Below are 17,116 nucleotides of genomic sequence, written 5' to 3'. Positions count from 1 at the left end.
AGAGTGATGTGAGGATATTAAGTTATTTGAAGTATTGTATATTGCAGCAGATTTTGATGAGAAGAAAAAATTGCTGGGACCCCAAGAAATGGCGTCTGATCTGAGGTTTCCTGAGAAGGAGCAAGTGATGTATACGCACAAGAAGGATCGTCTCTACAGAGAGGGGAATGGGTTTTTTATGCTTGTGAGGTGTGGAGGATGCAGAAACACGACATACTGCTACTCGCATTCTCAGATGAACATATCGTGTGGCAAGTGCAATGACATTATCCTGACGTCCGCAGGAGGGTTTGCAACGGTGTCTGCCGGATGCGAGTTTAAGAAGGTTACGAGAAATGATGATTAAATGGTTATTGGTTTCTGAGTGGTTTGGATGTGATGAGTGTGGAGGAAGGCAAGGCGAATGAAAGACGAAAAAATTTGAGCCCTGAATGGATTTTGGACAGACACACCTTGGAGGGCTGATATCGAGTTCCCAGCATGATGAGAAGGCGAAGCACTATGTGGTTGGCTCAAGAATAAAGATGGGATGCGAGCTGATGAAGAATCTGTACGGAAAGTCGTGGCATGTGAAGCTTGTGGAGAATAGCTATGGACAGGTTATTGTAACGTCTCAGGCGAGTGTGATATATGACAGTGTCAAGGCGAACCATCCGTTTGTGAAGCTGTTGCAGGAGTATGTGAAGAAGATGGATGTGGTTGGCGACGGAGCAAAGCTGTTTGTGCTACTTGTGTCTGATCTATTGTCTGAGATGCTTGTGGGGGTTGACAAGGGAATGAAGCCGGCGCTGTTGAGTGGGATGCTTAGAGAGATGCATAAGGAAATTGATGGGATTGCGGGAGACTTGAAGATTGAGCACAGGATTGACTTTGAAGATTTGGAAAGTATAAGGAAGGTGCTGAGGGGGGTAGTGAAGGATGAGCTGCTTGAGAGGATAGTGAGTGAGGGGGTTAGATGCACGAGGGGGTTTGAGAGTGAGGATATAAGAGTGTGTAAGGTTGGTTGTGGAAGCATGGAGGATAGCTATGTTGTCGAGGGGATGGTGTTTAACAGGGCGCCGGAAGGGGAGGTGAATAGTGTGAAGAACGGAAGGACGTCGATATACAATTGTGGGGTGGAGATTAGCAGGACTGAGCTGAAGGGGACGGTTCTTCTGAGAACGGCTGAGGAGTTGCTGGCGTTTAGCAAGGATGAGGATGCAAGGACCCTCAAGATGGTTGAGTCGTTGAGTGCGGATGTGATTGTGTGCAGTGGGAAGGTGGACAGGATATATCTTGATTTTCTGAATAAGAGCGGAAAGCTAGTTTTTAAGGTGAGCAGCAAGCATGATCTACGAAGGATACGGGAAGTAATGGGAGGGCATATTTCGTCGAGTCTGTGCACGCAAGCGGAGGATTTGATGGGGGAGATTGATGAGGTGGTGGTGTTTAGCGAGGGGAAGGAGAAGTACACGAAGTTTGTGTCGAAGAGCAAAAAGAAGTATACGTTGGTGCTGAAGAGTTCTGTAAAGGCGATGCTTGATGAGCATGAGAGGATTGTGCAGAAGGCGTTGGTTGTTCTGAGCAAGAATGTTAATGACGGAAAGATATGGCTTGTTGAGGGAGCAGGAAGGTTTGAAAGAAGGATGTCGAAGAAGATGATGGAGAGGAGCGGTAATGAAAGTGGGTCACGAGGGTTTGTGTATAAGTGTGTTGGAAATGCTCTTGGGCGGTACAAGCAGTATGATGAGGAGATATATGATGTGTACAATGCGAAGGTGAAGGCATTGAAGTATGCGGTAGAGTTTGTTGCGATGTTTTTTGAGACGAGCGATTATTTGATTGGAAAGCCTGAGGCGATGAGTATCAATGCACGAGAGAATCAGAGCTGGGATGAGGACCACTAATGATGATTAAATGGATGAGTTGATGTTGTTTAGTGTTTACAGTTGTGGCTATGAATTAGCAGGAGAGCAAAGATATATGAAAAGATTGCGAAGATCTGATTGTGCGAACGATTGAGCAATATGATATATAAAACGGAATGATTTATGGGCCGTGATTGGAGAATGCGTTTGAAGGCAGGGAAGGAAGAGAAGAAGACGGTGAAGTTTATTGACTCGACAGATGAGATATTGAAACACATGAATAAGCTTGAGAATGGGAAGCGATCAAGGCTCAGGTTGAATGCATACCAAGCGAATATTCTGGAGCACAGCTTCAAGAATGGCAGCCACCCGAGCAACACGGTCAAGGCCGAGCTGGCAACGGTTCTGTGTATTCCGCTGAAGAATGTGCAGATTTGGTTTCAGAATAGACGAGCGAAGGAGAAGACTGTGACAGGAGAAGTAAAAGCGGAGGATGCAGAAGATACGAAGGCGATGAGGAGTGATGAGGGTGAAGAATGCCAGACGATGTATCCGGTTGATTTTTCTGTCGAGGAGAAGTATTTTTTTGAGTATTATTAATTTGAGAAACTCACAGCGATTTGAGCTTATCAGTAAATGATTTGATAATTTTTGATTAGTTGGCAATTTTTTATGAGGAGGGTTTTATATGGTTGATATGCTGAGGCGTGTGGATGTTAGTGTGCAAGTGCTGAGGATGGAGTGATGGCTATACCAATGCAAAATATTGTGATTATGAACAGCCCTGCTTTCTGAGTCGCCTTTTCTTTATAGTGCAAGGTGCTATTAGAAGCAATAGTAATGGCATGCTGTGCAGATGACTGCATGGTGCCAACATTTTTATTTAGTGTTTGTTTTGTAATGTGTTGCGAGTGTGCTAGGATGGAGAGGACGCAAGAAGAATGATTTGCGAGGACCCTTGGATGCTGGTTTTTGCGAATTTCTGTAAGGATGTTGAGTTTGAAGTCCAGAATGTGAATGGACGAGTGTTTTTGGACGGGAGAGTGGACGGAGTGGGGTTTCGGGGGATAGAGGGGAGTGTGCCATGCAATTTCTGGGTTGTTGAGGCAAGTGATGGCAAGATTTGCATGGAGAATGCGGTGCGAGCAAGGATGATTGCTGTTGAGACGGTGTATGAAAGCGGGGTTGTTAGCAGGGAGACGGGGATTGATGAGTTGTATATGTCGTTTGGAAACAAGAGGATGATGGATTATGTGAAGAGAAAGAGCATTGACGGAAACAGCGGCGTGCTTGTGAGATCGAAGATTCATGCGAAGACGCAGATTCTACCACCAATAAACGAGGATGCAAAGGGCGTGGAGGAGTATTTTGTGCTTGAACGAATGTTTCCAGCAACGGTGCTTGATGAGTTTTCGAAGATAAATCTTGGGTCTGTGGAGCTTCATGCAGATCTTGAGGCTTTTAAGCAAGATGTGGGGATGAAGAAGCATTTTTTGCTGGCGGACTGTATTATGAAGGTGTTGGAGAAGAAGTATATAACAAGGGATTGCCTGAGCGATTCTGAGTATTGGAGTTTTTCTGAGGTAATCAAGAACGATATTGAGGAGATGAAGCTGACGCCTCTGTGCAGGGACCGGCTTGCGGTTCTTTGTTACATTTTGCTGTTCCAGATCGATGGGTTTTGTGTGCACTATGACATGCTGCCGAAGTTTGGATTTGGGAAGAACAAGGTGGTGGGCATGCTTAAGCTGATAGGATGTGAGCATTCGCACACGAAGGAGATGTATATGATGAGAAAAAAGCCCAGGATGATAGGATAGGCAATGTGTAGGCAGAGCAGAAGGCATACAGGAGCAACAGAAAATGTTAGGAGATGGGATCCCTGGATGAAGAGCAGTAGCTTTGAAAGGCGGCTGTTTGAGAGGTATGGAGATGGGCCGATACCGAGAGAGGATGTTGGAATGGTTCTTGACGAGGCGGTTGGAAGCAAGATGATAGAGAGAAGCGAGATCAAAGATTACAAGAGCAAGGAGTATGGGGTTACAGAGCTATTAGGGATGATAAGGGGATGGAGGACCGACTTTTTGAAGGAGTCGTTCAGCTTGAATGATATTTCATGCCAGGACGAAAGCTGTAGCTTGGAGAGAATTGGAGTTGGCGACGACGGAGTGAGAAGCAGTGGCGCTGATGTGAGAGGAGAGTCGTTTTTGATGAGGGATGAGGAGTTTCTGTCGTCTTTGAGGGACAAGACACGAATGATCACGTCTAGAGGAGGGTTTAGTGGAAAGAAGATGGCAAAAAGTGTTCTGAAAGCATGGGAGGAGTATGAAAGACGATGTGTTAGGGTGCGTGGAAGAAGATATTGGTGTTTGTGTGTATTAGTTGTGATTCCATTGTATTGCTATTGCCTGTATGTGCCAAGGCCATTTTAGTTGATGACGAGGTATATTAAATTTGAAGCATTGCAATCCATGTACAATGTGATAATACCAACATACAATGAGAAGGATAATATTGGAACGCTACTGCTTATGACATCTGATGTTATGCGTGAGATTGGAGAGGAGTTTAAGATAGTGGTTGTTGACGATGGGAGCCCTGACGGAACCTGTGATGTTGTAAGGAGGATGAAGCTTGATAATGTGCATTTGGTGGAGAGGGAAAAGAAGCTTGGCTTGGGAAGTGCGTATAGAGCGGCGCTTGAGCACTGCGAGCATGGGTTTACGGTTGTGATGGATGGAGACATGTCTCATGATCCGATGTACATCAAGGAAATGATCAAGATCCAGAAAGACGGTGCAGATATTGTAGCAGGAAGCAGATATAGTGGAGGAGGTGTTTCTGGATGGCCAATGAGCAGAAAGATAGTGAGTGTAGGGTCAAACAACTTGGCAAGGATTTTTTTGGGTATTGACATTTCTGATGTTACGGGGAGTTTCCGGCTGTACAAGACGGATGTTTTGAAGTTTTTGGTGCAGAAGTCGAGGTGTTTGGGATATTCCTTCCAGATGGAGCTGATCTGCCTAGCGCTGAGGCATGGGTTTAAAGTAAGCGAATGCCCGATCGTTTTTTATGATCGATGCAGGGGAGTTTCTAAGCTGTCTGTGATGGAAGTTCTGATGTATGCAAAGACGGTAGGTGTTTTGTTTGCAAGCATTTGATTAAATTTGTTTACAGGCCGTTATTTTGCCGATTTGAATGATTATGCACGAGCGTATGTGTATGATTTGGCGATAAATGCAGGAGTGTGGTGTTTGCTTTTGGCTGCTTGATGTAACTGCTGGGATTGACAGCCCTGGATGAGGATATTGAATGTTGCAGAAAAGCCTTCTGTTGCAAAATCGATTTCACTGGTGCTTTCTAGTTCGCTGAGCATCAGGAGGGGGCTTCATCAGTACTGCCCGAACATACACTTTGACAATGGAGACGAGATGGTTTTTACAAGTGTGCTAGGGCATCTGTTTTCGAGTGACTTTGAAAGCAAGTGCCGATGGAACGAGATTGATCCTGAGCAGTTATTTACAGAAAGGGTGGTGAAGTATGTGCAGCCTGAGTTTGTACGTATCAAGGAGAATATTGAGAGAGAGGCGCAGAGGGCAGACATGGTTATTATATGGACAGATTGTGACCGGGAGGGCGAGAATATTGGACGGCAGATAAGGGATGTAGTGTGTGGAGTGAAGCGGATCAAGGTGAGGAGGGCAAGGTTTTCTGCGATTACACGAAAGGACGTACAGAATGCGCTTGACAACCTGGAGGATGTGAATGAAGCAGAGGCGGATGCAGTTGACTCGAGGATTGAGCTTGATCTGCGAATAGGCTCAGCATTTACAAGGCTGCAGACATTGTCGATTGGGAGTGAATTCAAGGACAGGAAGATTTTGAGTTTTGGGCCATGCCAGATACCTACACTGGGGTTTGTGGTTGAGCGAGCAAAGAAAAGGGAGGAGTTTATTCCTGAGGCGTTTTGGACGCTGAAGTATGCAGTGAGGAAAGATGAGCGTGAGAATGTGTTTTTGTGGACACGAGGATCGGTCTTCGACAGGAACTGTGTGGTATATTTTTTTAGGCGAATGGAGGGAGATGAAGCAAGGATAATGTCGAGGAAGGTTGTGGAAAGAAGCAAGTACAAGCCATTGCCGTTGCGAACTGTCGAGCTGCAGCGCAAGTGCTCGAGCTATTTCAAGATGAGCGGGCACATGATTATGGAGATAGCTGAAGGATTGTACAACAAGGGATACATCAGCTATCCAAGGACGGAGACGGATGTTTTTGACAAGAAGTTTGACTTTATGCATGCTATTCTGAAGATATGCAAGGATCCGAAGGTTGGGGTGTATGCAAGCAGACTGAAGGATGGGTTTAAGCATCCACGAAGTGGGAAGAACAATGACATGGCGCATCTACCGATATATCCATTGAGGGATGGAGAGGGACTGAATGGAAGGGACAGGGAAGTGTATGAGTTTGTGTGCAGAAGGTTTTTGGGATGCCTCTGCGATGATGCAAAGGGCCTGGAGACATGCTACGAGATGAAAGTTGGCGACGAAGTGTTTGAGATGAAAGGGATGCAGATTGTTGAGAAGAATTATCTGGAGGTATACTACTACGATAAATGGGATGAGAAGGAGGTAAGTGAGTTTGCTGAAGGCGAAGTGATGAAAGGAAAGATGAGTGTGGAAGAAGGAAAGACGAGTGCACCTGAGTATTTGAATGAGGCGGAGCTGATAAGCCTGATGGACAAGAACGGGATAGGAACTGATGCAACAATACATGAGCATATACACAAGATTCAAGAAAGAGGATATGCTAGAAGGGTTGGTGAGGAAATAAGGCCATTGAGTCTTGGAACAGCGCTGATTGATGCTTATGAGATGTTTGGACTGGAAGTAAGTAAGCCTAAGCTGAGGAAGGAGCTTGAGCTGAAGCTGAAGGAGATATCGACAGGAAGGATGGAGGGAAGGACAGTGGTTGAGAATGAGATTTTAGTGTATAAGGGAATATACGGGATTTTGAAGAGGAACATTGCGGAGTTTGCAAGTGTGGTTACGAAAGGGATTGATTGTGAGATGAAACCGACGAAAGAGGCTAAGGAGACGAAGGGGCAGAGACAAGGAGAGGAACGAATGTTTGTGACCTGTGCCGATGAAAGGATCGGCAAGATAAATGGTAAAGAGAATGTGAGGAATGATTGTTTTAAGACGGACGAAGGAAGGGGAGTGAGAGCCAATGAGGATGCAAGAGAAGTGAGAGCGAGTGAGGGGAGTAAAAGTAAAAAGAAGATTTGTGAGTGTGGGGTGGAAGGGAAGATTTTGGAGGTGAAGCAGGGAAGCAATTCGGGGAGGAAGTTTTACAGCTGTGGAAGGTATCCGAAGATGTGCTATTTTTTTGAGTGGATGGATGATCAAGCGGATGGAGCGAGACAGGAAGTGAAGGGCGAGATAAAGTGCTATTGTGGATATGAGCCGCAGTTACTTACTGCGAATACAGAAAGCAATAAAGGGAGGAAGTTTTACAAGTGTAAGAAGGTTTACAAGCCGTGCAAGTTTTTCCAGTGGGAGGAGGAGTAATGATAGTGGAGAGGATGCTGTGCGGTTTAGAAGTGGAGCAATGGATTGACTGCAAAGTGAATGGAGGGAATTCTCCTTTATGCAACTCTGAGAGCTTGCGTGACATTATTGGCGAAGCCAGGTAGTGTAAGCCCCTTTTAAGGTATAAATTATTGAATGCGGGGAATAAGAAGCAGATGAATACGGAGACGAGTAATAAGCACTCAGCAGATGTTTCGAAGGAAGTTGAAATTGAAGCCGGAGGCGAAGTGAAGAAAAGTGAATCAAAGGCAAGCGAGGTTACAGACGGAGCAAGGATGTGTGCGGAAGGGCCGAATGCAGTAAAGTCTGAATTTAAGACAGAAAGTAGTGGTAGTGTGAACACGAAAGCGAAGAGTGTAAGCGAGGGAGAAAAATACATTACAAAAACGCCAGAAGGAGTGATGATAGTTTCGATGGACGAGCTTATGAAGTACAATGATGATAAGTACAGTGATAAAGGGAAGAAGATGATATTTGGGATGTGGCTGAATGCGGAGTTTAAGAATGAGCTGCAGAAGAACAAGAACAATGTGAGGATATTTAAGGTTCTCTCTGCTGTGTCAGCGGCAGCGGCGGTTGGGATTCTGGTGTATGTATCTATTGAGACTATAAAGAGTTTTTGATGATGAACAGGGGAAGAGCAACCAAATATGGTATTAAATGTATTTTGTATAAGTATGTGAGAATGGGAGAGTAAGCCCTTTGATGTATGTAGTTGGAGATGTGATTGCATCGACTGTTGATATTGGGAGTGAGACGTATAAGATTGGATACTGCGGCAGCAAGCGACCCAGTGTGTATGGATCATCGATGATGTGGAGGGATGAATTTGTGCGGCCTGTAGAGCGGTCTGTGATTGGGGATGTTGCATCGTATCTTGGGATTTTGAGTGGAGAGATTCCGAGGGATACTGAGTCGCTGGTGGTTTGCGAGAACAATATGGAGGAATTGGCGACGAAGAGGAAGGTGCTGGGGTATTTGATGGAGAAGAGATTGTGCAGCTCTGTTTTGTTTGTGAGGAGCGGGATTCTGGATGTTTTTTCGTATGGACGAAGCAGCGGAGTGGTGGTGAGCTTTGGCGGGGGAAGCACGCAGGTATGCAGTGTTGTTGAAGGGCTTATTACGTGTAGAAGGCGGGTTGATGTTGGGGGAATTGATTTTACGGCCGAGGTAAGGAGGGCTGTTGAGCGGCAGGGAGTTGATGTTGAGAGAGAGAGCAGGAATGGGTTGAGCGAAATGCCTGAGGAAAGGAGGGAGTTTGAGAAGAATGAGATATGTAGGCATGTGAAAGAGGCGATATGTGGAGAGTGGAAAGAGATGATGGAGTGTAGGTATGAGTTTCGAGATGGGCAAGTGGTTGATTTTGGAGAAACAGGAAGGAGGATATGTGAGAAGCTAATGGAGGTGTGTAGGATAGTTATTGAGGTGATTGAGGAGAATGTGGGAGGGGTAAAGCCGATGCTTGCGGGGAATATACTGGTGAGTGGAGGGGGAGGAATGATGAGAGGGATTGAGGCGATGATGCATTCGGAGTTTGAGAAGGAGAGGCCGAAGTGGAAGATAAGGGTGGCTGCGGAGAGGAACAGGTTTAGTACGTTTTGTGGGGGATCGATAGTTGGATCGATGGGGAGTGCAAAGAGCTTGTATATTGGGATTAGGGATTATGAGGAGTATGGAGAAGGCATTGTCGAGAGAAAGAGAAGCGAATGGGTGGCGGAGACAGGAGAGTAAAGTAGCAGGTGATATATTTGAGAATGTAGAGGGTGGCATAGAAAGAGGCAGTGGATGGATATGAGTAAGAGATAAATATGGAGTGAATGAGATAGTAAATGAAAGAAGTTTGCGGCTTGTGTAGTTGGAATAAAGGATGAAGAAGTATAAAAATTTTTTTTTGAGCCCCCCTTACGATGGCTGATGGCAACGATAAGAAACAGTTGAATGTGTGTGTGATAGGACATGTGGACTCTGGAAAGAGTACGATGGTTGGGTGTTTTTTGAAAGAGCTTGGGGAGGTGAATGACCGAGAGCTTGAGAAGAATAAGAAGTTGGCGCAGGATTATGGGAAGGACTCGTTTATGTATGCGTTTGTGACTGACAAGACCAAGGAAGAGAGACGGAGAGGAATTACGATAACGGCGACGCTGGTGAAGGCAAACATTGATAATTACAATCTGAATGTTTATGACTGTCCTGGACACATTGATTTTATCAGGAACATGGTGACAGGAGCAGCACAGGCAGACGTGGGGGTGGTAGTAGTGCCAGCTGATGGATTTGAGGCGTGTCTTGGCAAGACAGGAACGCTGGAAACCCATATTCTTATAGCAGGGGTGCTTGGGTGCAAGAAGCTGATAGTGTGTATTAACAAGATGGACTCGCCGGCAATACCTGAGAGTGATAAGGCGAAGAAATTCGATGAACTGAAGACGGAGATGGTGAGGAATATCATCAAGAAATACCACTCTGATAAGGATCCGATAGTGATACCGACATCTGCGATGCTTGGAATGAATCTAACTGAGAAAGGAAATAAGTACAGTTGGTTTGAGGGGTGGAGCGACTCGAAGAACCCGGACGCACCGAAGATATATACACTTGAGGCGGCGCTGAATTACCAGGCAGAGCCTAAGAGGATGGACGACAGCCCGTTGAGGATGTCGATATCTGGCATACACAGTATACCTGGGATTGGCAGTGTGTATACGGGGCGAGTTGATTCTGGAAAGATACAGACGAATATGAAAGTGGTGATACAGCCTGCAGAGGTGCACACTGAGGTGAAGAGTTTGGAGATACACAAGCAGGTGAGAAAGGAGGTTGTGTCTGGAGATAACTGTGGAGTGGCGTTTAAGAATCCATCGAAGGGAGACTTCCGTCATGTGAAAGTGGGACATGTGATATCGAGGGATGATGAGACGGCGGCAAAGGTATACCCGGCAGCAGAGGCGAATATTGTGGTGACTAACAAGCCGAATGGATTTAAGGTAGGGTACAGCCCGCTTGTGTGTTTTGGAGGGGCACGAGTGTCTACGGTGGTTGAGGTTATGAAGCTAAAGAACAACAAGAATCGGCAGAAAGTGGAGAATCCTGAGGATATGTCTACTGGGGAGAGCGGAATAGTGGTTATTAGACCGCAAAAGCCAACGGTGTTTGACTCTGTATCTGTGTTCCCGTCTCTTGGAAGATTTGCAGTGATGGATTCGAATATGGTGGTGTTTGTTGGAAGCATTATACGACCGCTGACTGCAGAGATGCTGCAGAGCGAGTATGGGATTTCCACGGATTCTGCAACGGCTAATAGTACTGCGACAGCAGCAGGAAAAAAGAAGAAGTAAGTGTTGAGAAGGTAAACGGAGGTGGCAAGTGATTGCTGCAACGGATGCCTGAAGAACGGTATTTACTCTGGAAGGACTTTATATTAAAGCATTCTTCTATTAGTGGTTTATTTACTGGTGTGCCTGTTGTTTTGCTTTTACGGAGTCAGGTTTTATTAAGCTCACAAGAAGTTCTCCTTGAGCTTTTGTGAAATGATTGATTTTATGATGTGAGTATATGTGCTGAAGAATGCTTCCATCTCGAGTTTTTTGCCCAACTGCTTGATGAATAGTGCATCGGATGCAAGCTCATCTATTTTTTCAAGTTTACTGATCATCGCAATATCATACTGATTAAGATTCATAAAGTCAGCGGCATGTATATTGTAGGATAGGATATGTTCTGCATGTATTCCTATTCTTTGGATAGAGCTGATCCGCAGACTCGATGACTTCTTGGTTCCGTACTTGTACACGCTGTATATATGAATTCCAAATGGATCGAAGTCAAAAAGACCCAGGATTGCAGTAGAGTGCTTCTGAAGCATATTTAGTAACGCAACAGTGTTTCTGCAAGGATATCCCTTTCCGCACACAAGCAGTATCTGATTGAAATAAGGCTCGGTTGAGAGCACGGCTGCGATCCTATGAAGAATTGTGTCTTTTTCAACAACTACTACAATGGGATGAAGTGTAAATGCATCTACGACACACGACATATCTGGAATAAGTTGTGGACTGCATGCTTGCGAACACAGTTTTTCTACAGAGGATGCACGATCGGATGTATCTGCTTTTACGAGTACGATGCTTCCAATGAATGTTCCTTTAAGTGTGTTTCTGATGCCGAGGCTTGTCTTTGAAAGTCCTGTTTCATGCATTATGCTTGAAACAAGCCTAGCTAGCGATTTTTGTGACCCAAATGTGTTTACGGCCATGTAGAAGATTTCTCTTTCGTTTCTTGCAGTACCCGACAGTGCCATGTCGAATAGAATTTCATAGAGCTTGATTTTCATGACCATGCCTTTTGTATGCGGGTTGCACAGCAGCTTCTTCACTGCGTGTTTTATTGCACTGACGACTGCTTGCGTGTTTGACTCCATTGTGTGGCAGAGGCATAAATCATGCATATTGGTGAAACCCTCTGCCAGTTCGAATGCTGTATACTACAGAAGCATATGAAAGGATTGCACGAGTGCTTGAAAATCTTTGCATGAGCCGTTATAAGGAAAAGAAGAGTGTTTTCAAAGTAGACAAGTACATGTCGAGGGAGCCAGTATACTTGGTTAGATGGGATGGGAATGCAATGTATATTGTAAATGGCGAGACTTTTCTGCTTGAGAACATGGATTTTGAGATTGGTGTTGCTGTGGAAAAACAGGTCACGATTGAGTTCCATAGATTTGTAGCAGGCACAGCGGATGAGAAGAAGGGTGATGGAGAGGTGCGATGGACAGATACTCCGCTGCTGGAGATAGATGCAGGAACAGTTATGTGTGGTGGGAAAGCCACAGGCACACTGGTTATTTCAAGAGGCAGGCATGGGCTGAAGCCTCTTGAGCATACACTGAAGAAGTTTGTAAGGATTGACTGGTGGGTAAGTGACAAGGGAGGAGTGGAGAAGTCGATTGTGAATGCTCTTGTTTTGAATAAGATGCTTTGATGAGATGGTATTTGATATAAACAAACAATGGATATTAAGAAAGATGTGGGAAATAACATGCTGTTTTTGGTGATTGCTGGGCTTGTGCTTTGCAGGGAGAATGCAGTGATACTGATTTTATGCAGGAATGGAGACAAGGATGGCATAACGGGGAGTATAAAGAATTTTGAGGATGTGTTCAACAGGAAGTTTGGATATCCGTATGTGTTTCTGAACGATGAGGAGTTTACGGAGGACTTTAAGAAATCGATTAGGGGCGTTGTGTCGAGTGATGCTGAGTTTGGAAAGCTAGAAGCACAAGAGTGGGAGGTTCCGGAGTGGATAGACATGCAGAGAGCAAATGAGGAGATGAGGAAGCTAGAGGAGAGAAATGTGATATATGGAGGGTCGTTATCGTACAGGAAGATGTGCAGGTTTTTTTCAGGGTTTTTCTATAGAAACAAGTTAGTGCAAAAGTACGAGTACTACTGGAGGATCGAGCCTGATGTGAGGTTTCTCTGTGAAATAGATTATGATCCGTTCAGGTACATGAGGGAAAGCAGCAAGAAGTATGGGTTTGTGATATCTCTTGGAGAATTTATGGAGACGATTCCCAGCCTGTTTGGAGAGGTTGTAAAGTTTGTTACCAACAATATGAACATACTGAAGAAGGTGAGTGGAAACAGTTTTTTGCTAAATGCAGATGGATCGTACAATGGATGCCACTTCTGGACAAACTTTGAAATAGCAAGCTTTGATGTGTTCAGGAACGAGGTGTATCAGAAGTATTTTGACTGGCTGGATAGGACAGGAGGATTTTTCTACGAAAGATGGGGAGATGCGCCTGTGCATAGCATTGCAGCATCGCTATTCTTGGACAAGGACCAGGTTCATTTCTTCAGCGACATGGGATACGAGCATCCGCCATTCAAGAACTGCCCGAAGGAGGCCTCTATGAGGATGAAGTGCAGATGCAACTCCACGCCATCGCAAGATATTTCGTTTAACACGTGTATTAACCAGTACCTGAAGTCTAGGCTATGAGTGCGAAGGCGAGTGAAACGCTGAGGTGTGTGAGCATGGAATTAAACTAGATGAATATTTTTAGTGTGTTTTTGGCCTGCACTTGAGAATGGAATGCGATAAAGATGAGAAGAAGAAGATTAAGGAGGAGAAGAAAAGACAGAAACTTGAGAAGTTTCTACAGAAGAAAACACAGGAGGTGAGTGTGACCAAGCCAAGAGGAGAATACAAGGCAGGAGGGTATGACCCGATAGAGATTGAAAGCAAATGGTATAAGCACTGGGAGAGCAACGGGCTTTTTAAGCCGATGAGCAACGAGAAGAAGTATGTTATTCCGATACCGCCTCCAAATGTGACAGGCAACCTGCATATCGGACATGCAATGATGGTTTCTATACAGGATGCAATTTGCAGATACAAAAGGATGTGTGGATATGAGGTGCTGTATATTCCAGGGACTGACCATGCAGGAATAGCAACACAGAGTGTTGTTTCTAAGCAATTGGCCAAGGAGGGGGTAGCTAGTGTTGACAGGGAAAGGTTTTTGAAGAGGGCATGGGAGTGGAAGAATAAGCATGGAAGCAAGATATATGAGCAGTTTAAGAGGCTGGGCACCAGTGTTGATTTTTCGAGGGAGAGGTTTACTCTTGATCCTGGGATGAGTGATGCAGTTACCGAGGCGTTTGTGAGGCTGTATGAGAAAGGGCTGATATACAGAGAGCCAAAGATAGTGAATTGGTGTGGAAAGTTATGCACGACCATAAGCGATCTTGAGGTGAACCATGATGAGATTGGGCCGAACGTTGTTCTTCAGGTTGATGGAGGAATGTATGAGTTTGGAGTTATCTACCATGTGAAGTATCCGCTGACTACATGCAAAGATTTTGAAGGATGTGTTAGCATTCTACCAAGCGTCGAGATAGCGACCACGAGGCCTGAGACGATTCTTGGAGACACAGCTATATGTGCAAATGGAAATGACTGGCGATTCGGCAATGATGGAATACGGAAGATGTTTGGGGATGTACCTGATGGCACAAAGGTGTATGGAGTGAATCCGCTGACAAAGAAGGTGATTCCTGTGATATTTGATGAGTATGCAGACATGAGCTTTGGAACAGGAGTGCTGAAGGTGACGCCTGCGCATGATGCAAATGATTTTGAGTTGTCCAAGAGGCACAGGCTTGAATGCATTGTTGTGTTTGATGAAGGCAATAAGGTGAGTGTTGAAGGAGAGTTTAAGGGGCTTGGAAGATTCGAGGCCAGAAAGGCGGTTGTATGCAAGCTTGAGTCGATGGGATTGTATGTGGAAAAGAAAGGGCATCCTCAGGTGATTCCAAGATGTTCGAGATCGAATGATGTTATTGAGCCGATGATCAAAAGCCAGTGGTGGATGGATTGCAAGGAGATGGCCAGAAAAGCGATTGAGGTTGTTAGGGACGGAGAGATGGATATTCTGCCGTCAGGTGCTGAAAAGCAATGGTATAAGTGGCTTGAGAGCATAAGGGATTGGTGCCTGTCAAGACAGTTGTGGTGGGGGCACAGGATACCGGCATATAGAGTGCCTGAAGGGCAATGGGTGGTTGGGAGAACGAAAGAAGAAGCTTTTGAGAAGATGAGAAAGGAGCATCCTGAATGTAAGTGTGCGATTGATGATATGGAGCAGGACGAGGATGTTTTAGATACTTGGTTTTCATCTGGGCTGTGGCCATTTGCAGTGCTTGGATGGCCAAAGATGACGGATGACTATGCTAGGTATTATCCAACGACGCTTCTTGAGACAGGTAGTGATATTCTTTTTTTCTGGGTTGCTAGGATGGCAATGCTGGGGATAGAGCTCACAGGAAAGATTCCGTTTGATCAGGTTCTTCTGCATGGGATAGTCAGAGATGCACATGGAAGAAAGATGAGCAAAAGCCTTGGAAATGTGATAGACCCGATATTTGTGATAGATGGGTGCAGCTTGAATGATCTTGTTGCAACAATGAAGAGTGGAAACCTTGATGAGAAGGAGGTGAGGGTTGCCGAGGCAGCCTTGCGTAAGGATTTTCCGAACGGAATACCTAGATGTGGAGCAGATGCACTTCGCTTTACTTTGCTCTCATATACGTCGGGAATGAAAGATATCAACTTGGATGTGCTTAGGGTTGAAGGATACAGGAGGTTCTGTAACAAGATTTGGAATGCACAAAAGTTTGTGAAGATGGTGGTTGATGAGATGTATGACTGCTTGAGCTCTGCGCATGGATATGAAAAGTATGTTTTGAACGTGTCAGACCTCGCAAGTGGATTTGGCTCTGGGCCGATTGAATGGATCCTTATGAGGAGGAACGAAACAATAGAGCATGTCAAAGAAATGATCGAGATGTATAAGTTTATGGAAGCAACGCAGGCGATCCATCAATTTTTTATGTATGACATTTGCGATGTTTTCATTGAGGTGGTGAAGGGAAACAAGGAAAAGGCGTATGTCGGTGTTTTACTGACTGTGTTTCTTGACTCTATGAAGATATTCCATCCGTTTATGCCTTTTATTACTGAAGAAGTGTTTTCGAACTACTTTGATGAGTCAATTTCAGTTTCAGAATATCCGGTGAGCGATGGAAATGCCCACAAGAACAGTTTTTCTGCAACATTACAGTTGGTCAAACACTTACGAGGCTTGCTGGAGGCGAAGGGCCCTGGAGGCATGAATGTACTTGAGGTTGTCCCTGGGCCTGAGATCAGCCATCAGGATCTAAGATTTGTCCATCTGCTTTGCAGGAGGATATGCAGTGTTGAAGTAGTGTGTGATTATGATGAGGAGTTCTTGGACTTTGGAGGTACCAAGGCGTTTCTTCGAAAAGTCGAATAAACTGGACACTACTTATGCTTATTGGGATGTTGTATGGAGATGTACATGCTCTTTTGTTTTAGATTACAATTTAAGGACATCACATGTGCTTTAATTTAACTTCTTGGCTGTGTGAGTAGACACCAAGAAATCTCTCGCCTTTCGGTAATATTCCTGTACATCAGCCGGGCAGCTAAGAACCCACTTGTCCATAGAAACACGCATCTCTCCAAACACGCTTTTCATTGCTGGATTCGTGAAGTACTGCTGTCTCACCATCGCAACAAGCGCAGTGAGTGTGACAATGCTAGATTTCCTGAAGAAAATCATCAAGAAAGAGACAGGAACAGTGAAGGCCTCTGCAAGCAACGCCATCCTACCAAGTGCAACATGATGTGCAGATAGCGACACACACGCCGGATATATGCATGATGCCTCAAATATTTTTCTATTAGACAGCACAAACGAGCTCATGTGATATACTGCCAGCAGATAGAATGGAAGCAGCAGCATCTCGTGAGGAAATGTAAGAAACACTGCAATGCAATACAAATTTGGCTGAGAAACCGCCTCGCCTATTGAAGATAGGTGCGGAAGCAAAGATATCGAATACGACAACACCAGGCTCAAAATGTTGACAAAGTTCGGAAGAGGATACAGAGGAATCCTCAGTAAATGGAGAATCGCATACAGTGAGTAGTTCGCCACAAACACAAGATTCAATGACATCCATGCTTTTTTTGTAGGAGTTAGTTTAGGCATTCCTTTCTTTCAAGGGTTACTGCAGACAGCCATAATATTTGTGTGTGCTTGCATCATGTGTGAAGCACAGGCTATGTGTGCGTGCTATTCACAATTTACTTAGT

General features: G+C 44.9%; 15 protein-coding genes across 15 annotated transcripts; 13 read left to right on the top strand and 2 right to left on the bottom strand.

Annotated features, from left to right (window-relative positions):
• Positions 1–88: 88 nt before the first annotated feature.
• On the top strand, positions 89–346 carry HK407_04g07000 (ribosomal protein S27; the record flags this gene model as incomplete). Its single annotated transcript, XM_060420687.1, has 1 exon — positions 89–346. The coding sequence occupies one exon, from the start codon at positions 89–91 to the stop codon at positions 344–346; it is 258 nt and encodes an 85-aa protein (XP_060277052.1).
• An 85-nt stretch (positions 347–431) lies between these two features.
• HK407_04g06990 (TCP-1/cpn60 chaperonin) lies at positions 432–1,886 on the top strand (the record flags this gene model as incomplete). The annotated part of the gene is made up of 1 exon (XM_060420686.1): positions 432–1,886. The coding sequence occupies one exon, from the start codon at positions 432–434 to the stop codon at positions 1,884–1,886; it is 1,455 nt and encodes a 484-aa protein (XP_060277051.1).
• Positions 1,887–2,048: 162 nt separating this feature from the next.
• On the top strand, positions 2,049–2,447 carry HK407_04g06980 (homeodomain-containing protein; the record flags this gene model as incomplete). The annotated part of the gene is made up of 1 exon (XM_060420685.1): positions 2,049–2,447. The coding sequence occupies one exon, from the start codon at positions 2,049–2,051 to the stop codon at positions 2,445–2,447; it is 399 nt and encodes a 132-aa protein (XP_060277050.1).
• A 362-nt stretch (positions 2,448–2,809) lies between these two features.
• On the top strand, positions 2,810–3,667 carry HK407_04g06970 (uncharacterized protein; the record flags this gene model as incomplete). The annotated part of the gene is made up of 1 exon (XM_060420684.1): positions 2,810–3,667. The coding sequence occupies one exon, from the start codon at positions 2,810–2,812 to the stop codon at positions 3,665–3,667; it is 858 nt and encodes a 285-aa protein (XP_060277049.1).
• Positions 3,668–3,733: 66 nt separating this feature from the next.
• HK407_04g06960 (uncharacterized protein) lies at positions 3,734–4,279 on the top strand (the record flags this gene model as incomplete). Its single annotated transcript, XM_060420683.1, has 1 exon — positions 3,734–4,279. One exon carries the CDS (start codon positions 3,734–3,736, stop codon positions 4,277–4,279), a length of 546 nt encoding a protein of 181 aa, XP_060277048.1.
• Positions 4,280–4,318: 39 nt separating this feature from the next.
• HK407_04g06950 (glycosyl transferase) lies at positions 4,319–5,008 on the top strand (the record flags this gene model as incomplete). Its single annotated transcript, XM_060420682.1, has 1 exon — positions 4,319–5,008. The coding sequence occupies one exon, from the start codon at positions 4,319–4,321 to the stop codon at positions 5,006–5,008; it is 690 nt and encodes a 229-aa protein (XP_060277047.1).
• A 138-nt stretch (positions 5,009–5,146) lies between these two features.
• On the top strand, positions 5,147–7,417 carry HK407_04g06940 (DNA topoisomerase; the record flags this gene model as incomplete). The annotated part of the gene is made up of 1 exon (XM_060420681.1): positions 5,147–7,417. One exon carries the CDS (start codon positions 5,147–5,149, stop codon positions 7,415–7,417), a length of 2,271 nt encoding a protein of 756 aa, XP_060277046.1.
• Positions 7,418–7,593: 176 nt separating this feature from the next.
• On the top strand, positions 7,594–8,061 carry HK407_04g06930 (uncharacterized protein; the record flags this gene model as incomplete). Its single annotated transcript, XM_060420680.1, has 1 exon — positions 7,594–8,061. The coding sequence occupies one exon, from the start codon at positions 7,594–7,596 to the stop codon at positions 8,059–8,061; it is 468 nt and encodes a 155-aa protein (XP_060277045.1).
• Positions 8,062–8,143: 82 nt separating this feature from the next.
• On the top strand, positions 8,144–9,169 carry HK407_04g06920 (actin; the record flags this gene model as incomplete). The annotated part of the gene is made up of 1 exon (XM_060420679.1): positions 8,144–9,169. The coding sequence occupies one exon, from the start codon at positions 8,144–8,146 to the stop codon at positions 9,167–9,169; it is 1,026 nt and encodes a 341-aa protein (XP_060277044.1).
• Positions 9,170–9,345: 176 nt separating this feature from the next.
• HK407_04g06910 (elongation factor) lies at positions 9,346–10,773 on the top strand (the record flags this gene model as incomplete). The annotated part of the gene is made up of 1 exon (XM_060420678.1): positions 9,346–10,773. The coding sequence occupies one exon, from the start codon at positions 9,346–9,348 to the stop codon at positions 10,771–10,773; it is 1,428 nt and encodes a 475-aa protein (XP_060277043.1).
• Positions 10,774–10,934: 161 nt separating this feature from the next.
• On the bottom strand, positions 10,935–11,855 carry HK407_04g06900 (uncharacterized protein; the record flags this gene model as incomplete). The annotated part of the gene is made up of 1 exon (XM_060420677.1): positions 10,935–11,855. The coding sequence occupies one exon, from the start codon at positions 11,853–11,855 to the stop codon at positions 10,935–10,937; it is 921 nt and encodes a 306-aa protein (XP_060277042.1).
• Positions 11,856–11,908: 53 nt separating this feature from the next.
• Positions 11,909–12,415, top strand: HK407_04g06890 (uncharacterized protein; the record flags this gene model as incomplete). Its single annotated transcript, XM_060420676.1, has 1 exon — positions 11,909–12,415. One exon carries the CDS (start codon positions 11,909–11,911, stop codon positions 12,413–12,415), a length of 507 nt encoding a protein of 168 aa, XP_060277041.1.
• Positions 12,416–12,442: 27 nt separating this feature from the next.
• HK407_04g06880 (glycolipid2-alpha-mannosyl transferase) lies at positions 12,443–13,438 on the top strand (the record flags this gene model as incomplete). The annotated part of the gene is made up of 1 exon (XM_060420675.1): positions 12,443–13,438. One exon carries the CDS (start codon positions 12,443–12,445, stop codon positions 13,436–13,438), a length of 996 nt encoding a protein of 331 aa, XP_060277040.1.
• An 88-nt stretch (positions 13,439–13,526) lies between these two features.
• HK407_04g06870 (valyl-tRNA synthetase) lies at positions 13,527–16,271 on the top strand (the record flags this gene model as incomplete). The annotated part of the gene is made up of 1 exon (XM_060420674.1): positions 13,527–16,271. One exon carries the CDS (start codon positions 13,527–13,529, stop codon positions 16,269–16,271), a length of 2,745 nt encoding a protein of 914 aa, XP_060277039.1.
• A 90-nt stretch (positions 16,272–16,361) lies between these two features.
• Positions 16,362–17,012, bottom strand: HK407_04g06860 (uncharacterized protein; the record flags this gene model as incomplete). Its single annotated transcript, XM_060420673.1, has 1 exon — positions 16,362–17,012. One exon carries the CDS (start codon positions 17,010–17,012, stop codon positions 16,362–16,364), a length of 651 nt encoding a protein of 216 aa, XP_060277038.1.
• Positions 17,013–17,116: the final 104 nt, after the last annotated feature.

This window comes from Ordospora pajunii (assembly GCF_021821965.1).
Source record: "Ordospora pajunii strain FI-F-10 chromosome Unknown Cg_04, whole genome shotgun sequence".
NCBI lineage: Eukaryota > Fungi > Microsporidia > Ordosporidae > Ordospora > Ordospora pajunii.
Note: the sequence above shows the minus strand (reverse complement) of the source record. Positions and strands in the feature narration are given on the sequence as shown.